This window comes from Arvicanthis niloticus, chromosome 13, assembly GCF_011762505.2.
Source record: "Arvicanthis niloticus isolate mArvNil1 chromosome 13, mArvNil1.pat.X, whole genome shotgun sequence".
Taxonomy (NCBI): domain Eukaryota; kingdom Metazoa; phylum Chordata; class Mammalia; order Rodentia; family Muridae; genus Arvicanthis; species Arvicanthis niloticus.
In genome coordinates this window covers 53,539,778-53,548,878 of record NC_047670.1, presented here as the reverse complement: position 1 = coordinate 53,548,878, position 9,101 = coordinate 53,539,778, and the positions used below count along the sequence as shown (strand labels likewise).

Below are 9,101 nucleotides of genomic sequence, written 5' to 3'. Positions count from 1 at the left end.
GTTCAGTTACATTGTCGCCCTGGACCTGACAGGAGGCCCATGGAACTTGGGGCCACAGGCCACAAGGGACAAGGGCCAGGCACCCCAGCCATGGCTCCAGGCCATTGATCCAACCTAAGCTGGCCAGTTGGGGGTGGAGAGACCTTGGCCTGGGTAAACAGAGGCTTCCAGGCCTGTGTGCACCTACCTTCTACTCTTGAAGGTAAGCAGGGGCCTCTGGGACAGGGGACCAGGACCCATGAATGGCCTGGTGACTGTGTCTCCTCCAAGAGTCAGACCTGGCTGACTGGAGCTTTGAGAGGCTTGCAGAGCCTCCTAGGCCAGAGTGAGGAGGCACACAGGCCACAGGGTGCACTGAGCTGCCGTTGGGGAAGGGTGGGTGCAGTGAACCTACCTCTGCCTAAGGTGCAGGGTGGCGGAGAGCTTCCAAGAACCCAGTGGCCTGTGATTCAGGTGCGCAGAGACAGGAGAGGCCCAGTTTATGGGCCTGGTTGCCTAATTTCTTATTTCATGTATAGCTTCACATCCTGGGCTTTCTGGAGTGCAAGACTGAGCCAAAGCCCCACTCTGCATCCATGTGTGATCTACACACAGGACTCTTGGCTTGTAGGCTAGAGCTGGTGTGTGTTTGTGTGCATGTGTGTGTGCATGCATGTGTGATTGTGTGTGTGTGTGCGCGCACTTGTGCACATGCATGTGTCTCCATCGATACACATCTGGGGGGTGGGTGTACATGGGTTTATGTGTGTGGCAGGAGCTCCCAACAGTCCCTTCCCTGTGGCTCACACTCAGGGCCCTAGCTTCAGTGGTTCACTGCAGGGCTTCCACTAAGTGCCAACATGTACCTCCCATGTCCCCGGGTCAGAGTCCCTACTTGGGCCTTCTGATCATTCTTAGGGAGTTCACCTCTCAGTGCTTTTGATTCACCAACCACTGAAAGGAGACAGTAAAGCAAACAGCCAAGGTTGCTGGAGAAGGAATGGGGCTTGTGTGTTGCCATCCAGTCCATGGCTGGAGCGCACTCTCAACACTGCGGTCAAATGCAGAACTACACTATGCTACCTAGTGGCCCTGTCCCTGTGAACTCAGTCTGTAGAGGCTAGACAAGGCTCTCCACTATCAAGAGGGTGGGAGAAGGTGCAGAGCAGGTGCCCAGTCTACAGAGATGCTTCACCAGGGGAGAAGATTGTGCCCCTCAAGGGGCTCCACATCATGGGTCAGAGAGCACACCCACCTGGTCAGTTTCACTGATGGGGCCACCACCCTTCCAGGGGCACTCTGGGAGGGCTTCTCAGAGAAGGTTGCTGTTTCCACTGAGTGTAGAATCAGGGCTTGCAGGTCAGGAGGGAGCCCAGCAGAAGAGGAACACTGGGGAAGGGGACAGTTGCTTATGAGTGGATGAGGACTCACAGGTCTTACAGTATAACCAACACCACACCCAGGGCTGGGGACTGGTATTTATTTGGTTCATAAAGTTCACAATTGTCCTTGTTGTTCAAGGTTATAGTCAAGAAAAACAAAACAACAAAATAAAACAAACAAAAACAATGTCAATAAGCAAGAAAGAAGTGGGGGGGGGATGGGTCAGCCACTTGTGACGGTGACATCTTTGGGCTAGGCAGAAAAGGACAGGGATCTTATATTCAGTCTTATATATATCTTATATTGGGCAGCAAGTGAAAACCCACACCATACCAGGTTCTTCATGGAAGCAGAACACACAGTGGTGATGGAGAAAGCCTTGTGTCTGTGCAGCCATAGGGAAGACAGAAGACTTATAGGCATATCATGGGAGTAAGTCTCTGGGAACACCATAAAGGAACTGTCAGTAGGGAAGGGAGCAGGAAAGACCTGAAGCATACATGCGCTATGAGGCAAACTGAAGGAGAAACGTTCCTGGCAGGAGAGGTGGCAAGCGCAAAGGCCCTGGGGTGAACGTTAGCAATCCAGCAAAGAGTGTGTTTGTAGTCAAAGGAGGAAGAAGAGAGGAAGACATGTAGGGCCTTTTGGGACTATGCTCTAGGTGGCTGACCCTATGTATGGCTTGCAAACTGGGCACATGGTGATGACACCACCCTGGTGGTTGTGTGGGAATTCACTGATAGGAGTGGTCATGATGGGTCACCATAGTGACAGTGAGTCTGAGAGAGGCAGATGAAGTGGCCTAGATGGTAGAGTGGGGAGAGTGATTTGAATGAGCCAAGGAGATGGAGTCAGGGAGGATGGGGACAGCTGGACGGAGGCCGCACTCCTGCAATCCAGCACTAAGGGGATGAGATGGGAGAACCTTTAAGTCCAAGGCTCGTCTGGGCTGCACAGGAAGGCTGTGGGGTCTCAGTGCAGCAGGAAGGTAGAGCCACACATTTTTTTTTTTTAAAGATTTATTTATTTATTTTATGTGAAGAAGGCATTGAATCCAGTTACAGATGGTTGTGAGCCACCATGTGGTTGCTGGGAATTGAACTTATGAACCTCTGGAAGAGCAGCCAGTGCTCTTAACCATCAAGCCATCTCTCCAGCCCAAGTTTTTTGTTTTTTTTTTTTTGTTTTTTTTTTTCCCCATAAGACACGGGAAACGGGACACGGCGGGACTCGAACCCGCGCACCAAGAGACGGTGCGCCCTCTGCGGGCAGGCGTCTTAAGGGCCGAGCCACCGGCGGTTCGCTGAGCCACACATTTTTATGATGGATTGGCTGCAGAAAAATGCGGACCATTGTCTAATAGCAAAAGTCGTGGTGTGACTATCCTCATGGGTGCAGCAGACGGAGCCGGGGGCTCTGTATTCACCACCCCACCCCCATATCTAGTGTAGATTTTGACTCTAAATCAGAGCTCTTACAAAATGGGATGGCTGAGCCAGTCACCAAGTTGAGGGGTGTGGGGCAGACTCAGCATCCTTTCTGGATCTAAGCCACTGAGCCCTGATTCCCACAGGCAACAAGATGAGGAAGAGGCTCTGAGCCTGGAGACATGGTCACCCCATTGCTCCACCCTAGCAGCTGCTTCATTTGAGGGAAACACCCTGAGCTGGGCTCCCAGAGAAGCCTCGGAGGTACGCAAGGCCAAAGACAGCCTGGTTTTGTTTGCTTGCTGGCAGACTTCTTTGAGACAAGCTAGTCAGGAGTGGCCTGAAAAGGGGGGAATCCTCCTGCCTCGGACTCAGACTCCTGAGGCCTAGGATCGTAGATGTTCTCTACCAAGCTTGCCTCATGGCTCTGGGTTTTTTGTTTTGTCTTTTTAAAGTTTATTTTTCGTGTGTGTGTGTGTGTGTGTGTGTCTTTCTGCGTCCAAAGTTTGCTTGGGTGTATCTAAGGTAAAGTGGCAGAAGGAATAAGAAGGGGTGACATTCCATCGTCATTTGACCATGACTAATTAATTATAGGAGATAGCCAGAGTAGACGAAAAGTCAAAGAGACATTCAGCTGCTGCTGTGTGATCTTAACTAGGGGCTTAGCCTCTCTGAGCCTCAATTTTTTTCATCTATGTAAATGGCATTCAAATACCAGGATAACTGAGGCAAATCCTGGCCTGAGCTGTCCTCAGGACACTCTGGGTTTCACCTTCTTCATCTGGCCAGTGAGTGCAAATTCCTGAGAGGCTTACATGAAGCACCCACAAAGAGAGGGTTCCCACCTGTTTGTGGGCACTATTTCGGGACCCACAGAGAGCCAAACCATCCAGCCCTGCTGCCTGTCTTCTGGGATCTTCTCCTGAGGTCACTTCTACTCCCTGTGAGCTACATAGCAGCCACCCTCTGCCATCACTTCCCAGGGCCCTGCCCTTCCATGCGAAGGGCAGGGGTGCCGCCTTGATTCTCAGCATTACTGGGTCTCAGCAAAAGCTCCCTTGCAGATGCCAAGATGTTTCCAGCTCCCCTGTTCTACCAGGATGCCCACCGCCGAGGTTCCCCAAGCAGCTGATGGTCAGGGCGATGCAGGTGATGGAGAGGAAGCTGCTGAGCCAGAGGGGATGTTCAAGGGCCCCCAAAACACCAAGAGAAAAGACCGGGACTACGTCCGCTTCACGCCGCTGTTGTTGGTCTTGGCTGTGCTGGCTTCGGCAGGAGTCATGCTTTGGTATTTCCTAGGTAATGGAAAATGAGGATCCAGTTGAAGTGGCCTCCCTGGGAGGGTTCAGGGCAGATATAAGGAGGATTGTTTTGGCTGTGAGGGACACATAGGATGAATCAGGATTCATTCCATGTTCTGTGGTGTTTTTCCACTCCTTGTATTCTACCTGAATAACCATCCCCATATCCCTCAAGATGGGCATACTGCTGGACCTTTGTTGAGTCCCATGGCTTAGTGTGCTCCTTGCTTCCTTCAGCCAGGGATGGAAGACCCTTTAGCACCTAATTCTCGGGTCTGAACAAGCCAAGGTGTGTGAGCACACCATTCTTCTGCCTATATACCTCTTGGGCTCTCCTTTGGGCTCCAAGCCAGCTTGCTCTGCTGTAGGAGGTCCATAGGTACCGATGGGACCTTGTACCAATTAGTGCCTCTGCTCATTTGAGGCCCATGTGCTCCTCTAGAGAGAGGACCATAGCTTCTTCATCACCTCTGAACCTCCAGGGCTCGGCATGGAGAGTCAAAAGGACCACTAGAGAGCACCCAGGCTTGTGAATCTCTTCCTCATATCTGACTTTGGCCCTTTGGCTCTGAAATCATGTCCCTCGAGCAATCCCATGGAGCCCCAGGAACAGTTGGCCATGCTCTGGGCCCAAAAGCACTCTTCCACCCACACATTCAAAGTTTGATGTTCCCAAGTGTTCAATGGGGATAGCTCACCTCTAACCCCTGGTCATGGAAGAAAGTGGATCAACAAGATTAGTCTGTGCCTGTGAAAATGTTTCCCATAAGGAATAGAAGACTTATTTATCTGTCTGTTCATCCATCTGAGTATCATCCATCCATCTATCCATCCATCCATCCATCCATCCATCCATCCAACATCTATCATCCACCCATCCATTCATCCATCCAACATCTGTTCATCTATTTATCTCTCTGCCAACCAATGGGATTCTACCTGGGGCCGAAGGCCTAGGGCATGGAGTGAATGCTCTGTAACCTACCTGCTTACTGAGACTGTGCTCCAGCCTGCAGTATTTAGGACACTGGCTTCCTGCTTGGTGGTGAAGGGCTGCTCTGAGAAGAGGTATGAGTCACCCTAGGCCAGCTGCTGTTGGATGGAGATTGTGATGTTGTTCATTATTATCATACATCATCTACCCATTGACAATTCACTCATCCATGTATCCATCCATGTATCCATCAATCATCACCCATTACTCACCCACTGTCCATTCACCATCCAGCCATCTATCTGCTATCCATTCATCAACCATCCATCCATCTACTTATTCATTTATCCACCTATCCATCATCTATGAATCCATTGATCCATCAGCAACTCAACTTCCCAACCATTCAGCTATTCATCTGTCAATCATTCACCCATAAATCCACTCATCCATACATAATCTAAACATCCATCCATCCATCCATCCATCCAGTGCCAGGCAGAGGGATTTGTGCTAGGCTTTGCTGATAGCTCCTGTCCTCACGATTCCACCATGGTGTCAAATACAATTATAACATCCCTGTCATGACTGAGGAAACCCCAGAAGGGATATCTCAGCTTACATACATGATTAGAGGCCTTCCCTTAAACAGTTGATTAGAGTTCTTTCTGGACATATTCATCAGTACAATTTCAAGTCCATTGACAGGACCTGGAAGACTTACACACTTGCATCAGCACTAGGCTGAGAGATCCACCTAACCCAGCTCAGATTTGAGGAAGGTGACACGTTGAAGATCCCTATCTTAGGGTTTCTGTCGCTGTGATAAAACACCATGACCAAAAGCAACTCAGGGAGGAACGGGTTTATTTCACCTTACATGTCCAGGTTCTAGTCCATCACTGGGAATGTCAGGATAGGAAAAGGGAGCAGGAGCTGAAGCAGAGGCCAGAGAGGAACACTGCTTACTGGCTTGCTCCCTATGGCCTGATCAGCCTGCCTTCTTATAGAACCCTGGACCACCAGTGCAGGGGTGGCACCACCCACCACAGTAAGCTGGGCCCTCCCACATCAACTGTCAATCAAGAAAATGTCTCATCAGCTTGCCCGCTGGCCAACCTGGTGAGAACATTTTCTCAATTGAGGTTTCCTCTCCCAGTGACTCTAGCTTATGCCAAGTAACCATCACAGGCCGCATCCACCAGCAGCTGGCCTAGGGTGACTCATAGCTCTTCTCAGAGCAGCCCTTCACCACCAAGCAGGAAGCCAGTGCCCCAAATACTGCAGGCTGGAGCACAGTCTCAGTAAGCTGCTGGGTAATTAGTCTTCAGGGTTGAAGAGCTGGGTACTCAGGTAGCAATCATCTTTCTAATCCTTTGTCTTGTGTCCCAGTGGGATTCTACCTGGGGCTGAAGGCCTAGGGCATGGGGTGAGTGCTCTATAACCTACCAGAAAAATGCCAACCCCTAGAAGGACTCAGGGTGGAAGAGGCCCCCAGGGGGAGCTGTTAGATGACTCCTCCTACCCAGGGCAGCATGAGAGACAGCGCTGTGATAGATAGATGATAGATAGATAGGTAGATAGATAGGTAGATAGATAGATAGATAGATAGATGATAGATGATAGATAGATAGATGATAGATAGATGATAGATAGATAGATAGATAGATAGATAGATAGATAGATGATAGATAGACAGATAGATGGAAAGGTAGATGGTAGGTAGATAAATGGAAATGTACATAAATAGAGAAAGATAGGTAAGTAGATAGAAAGGTAGGTAGATAGATGGATAGATAGGTAAATAGGTAGATAAAGATAGAAAGATATAGATAGATGATAGATGATACATAGATGATTGATAGACAGACAGACAGATAGATGAGCAATAGATAGATGGAAAACATGCCCTGCTGGTCTTAGAAGGATAATGTGCAGCCCAGTGTGGGGCTGATAGCTGGGCAAGGAGCAGGATGAATGAATCTGTCCGGGAGGTGTGCCTGGCTTCATTGCTGCTCTTTGGGATCCAATAACCGAGTCCCTCACTCTCCCAGTCACCCCACACACAGCTCCAGATTGGCCCGAGAAAAAGCCTCTCAGAAAAGAGACCTCAGGACACCAGACACCAGCCTTCCCACTATGAGGGCTCTGCCTCCCACCCTCTCAAGAACCGTCTAAAGCCATATTCTGATTGCTCCCACCTTCCTCTCACAGTGGGACCCTTTCCACCCTCCGAGAACCCTTGAGGGCTCCTCTTAGTCTCTTCTCTCACTGCAGCATTCCGAGAGGGCGCTATGACATGCGGAGACCTCTGTGAATATCTACTCTCACACACCCTGTGGGGCCAGGCTCTGCACCACTCCCAGGCCCAGCTCTTTTAACCTGTCATGGCCACTGCTGAATCTTGGAGCCTGGTGTTCCTTGCAGTAACGGCCCAGGAGCACGAAGTCTTCCTTGTCACAATCAACCTCAGCTCTCCTCTCCCCCCGCCCCCAATCCTCTGCCAAGGATTCTCTGTTTTTGTCTCCGCCCACCTTTCTTTGGTATCCTTAGTGGTCAGCATCCTTTATCCACGGCCACTCCCAATTTTACTTGTCCAGTTCAGGTCTGTCCTAAGGCTGCCTTCCACCACCGTTGCTGCCCTGCCCCCTGAATGTCCAAGGATCCCCTTAAACCCCACAAGCTCTCGCCAGTCCCTACAATCTCCCGTTCCCCGTGTCCATGTGCCTGCAGGCATCCATTTTGGCCACGCAGCTGCTTCTCTACTTACTGCTCCCCTTTCCAGTCTACCCAACATGGTGGATTGTAATGTTTAGAAAACGGCATCTGGTCTGGCTTGTTCCTGGGCAGCCTCCATGTTCCCGCCGCTCCTCAGCTCTGACCAGTGCCCTGGCTAGCTAGATACACAGGCCCTGGCACCCACGATACGTCAATGTGGGGGATGGCTCTGCCAATCCCCCACGCTGCATATACAAAGCTCAGCTGAACCCCAGACAATAGCTGCCATCCTTGCAGTACCTGGTAGAAATGAGACTCTTAAAGCTTAATGATTATCTAAAGGATTTATATATTTAGAAATGCTCAATTAACAAGATGCCCAAACAATTAGAATTTTTACCCAATATCTAACCTTTTGATAGAAGTTGTTACTCAGGACAGCTTTTGACCCATCTGTCTTCCTCCATGGTCTATAGCCTCCTTTTTTCCCCCCTTCCTCTCTTTCTCCCCCTTTCCTCTTTTTCTCTCCTCTCCTTCCTTTCTTCTCCCAGCTCCACCTCCTCTCCTACTGCCTTATCACTGAGCTCCACTGTGAATACAATGTAGCAGAATAAGTATCCTGCTACATCTTTTTCTCTCCTCCGGGTCCTTTCTCTCCCAGCTCCTCCACCTCCTCCTCTACTGCCTAATCACCGAGCTGCATTGTGAATACAATGTAGCAGAATAAGTATCCTGGCTATTTTGGGGATCCCTGTGTAACTTGGTAGATGGGGATGAGAAGTAGGGAGACCAGTGCTGTCTTGGAGGCACAAGATACTCAGAGGGTTGGGGTGACAGGAAGTGAGAGAGGCAAGAGACGTTTGGACATGCTCCATCCATAACCCCTTCTTTCTGACCAGGGTACAAGGCGGCAGTGACTGTAAGCCAGGTGTACTCTGGCAGCCTCCGGGTGCTCAACCGCCATTTCTCCCAGGACCTGGCCCGACGGGAATCCATTGCTTTCCGCAGTGAAACTGCCAAAGCCCAGAAGATGGTAGGGAGAGATGGGAGGGCAGGAGGGGGAAATGTGAGAGGGCAAAGTCATGTGTTTGGTGTCTGGTAGGTTTGTCCGTCACTTTGCTGGGACTGCTCACTGGGGGAGACTCTGTCCTGGGTACCATGGGAAAGGACTGTGCTGGAAAGGCAGGGTCATGCACAGGCTACAACTGGCTAGAAAGAGACCTAGATTCTGCCTCTTGCAGTAGGGAACTTGCAGGTGACATTGTCAGGGCTTGTGAGGGTGGCAAGCACAGGTTTGATGACCAGAAGGGACTTGGGAAGCCTGCACCTATGCCACCATGGAGGGTAACCAGGACTCTG

General features: G+C 50.4%; 1 protein-coding gene across 5 annotated transcripts in view; it reads left to right on the top strand.

Annotated features, from left to right (window-relative positions):
* Window positions 1-10: 10 nt before the first annotated feature.
* Tmprss6 (transmembrane serine protease 6) overlaps window positions 11-9,101 on the top strand; it is a 30,041-nt gene continuing 20,950 nt past the window's right edge. For 2 of the 5 annotated variants that reach the window (XM_076911595.1, XM_034516573.2), the window contains exons 1-3: window positions 11-202; window positions 3,854-4,088; window positions 8,642-8,775. In XM_076911595.1, the coding sequence (XP_076767710.1) occupies window positions 3,854-4,088; window positions 8,642-8,775 (369 nt within the window). In that variant the 5' untranslated portion in view covers window positions 11-202. Of the gene's footprint in view, window positions 203-2,935; window positions 3,054-3,853; window positions 4,089-8,641; window positions 8,776-9,101 lie in introns of all 5 variants that reach the window. The other 3 variants (XM_076911594.1, XM_076911592.1, XM_076911593.1) reach the window with 3 other exon arrangements.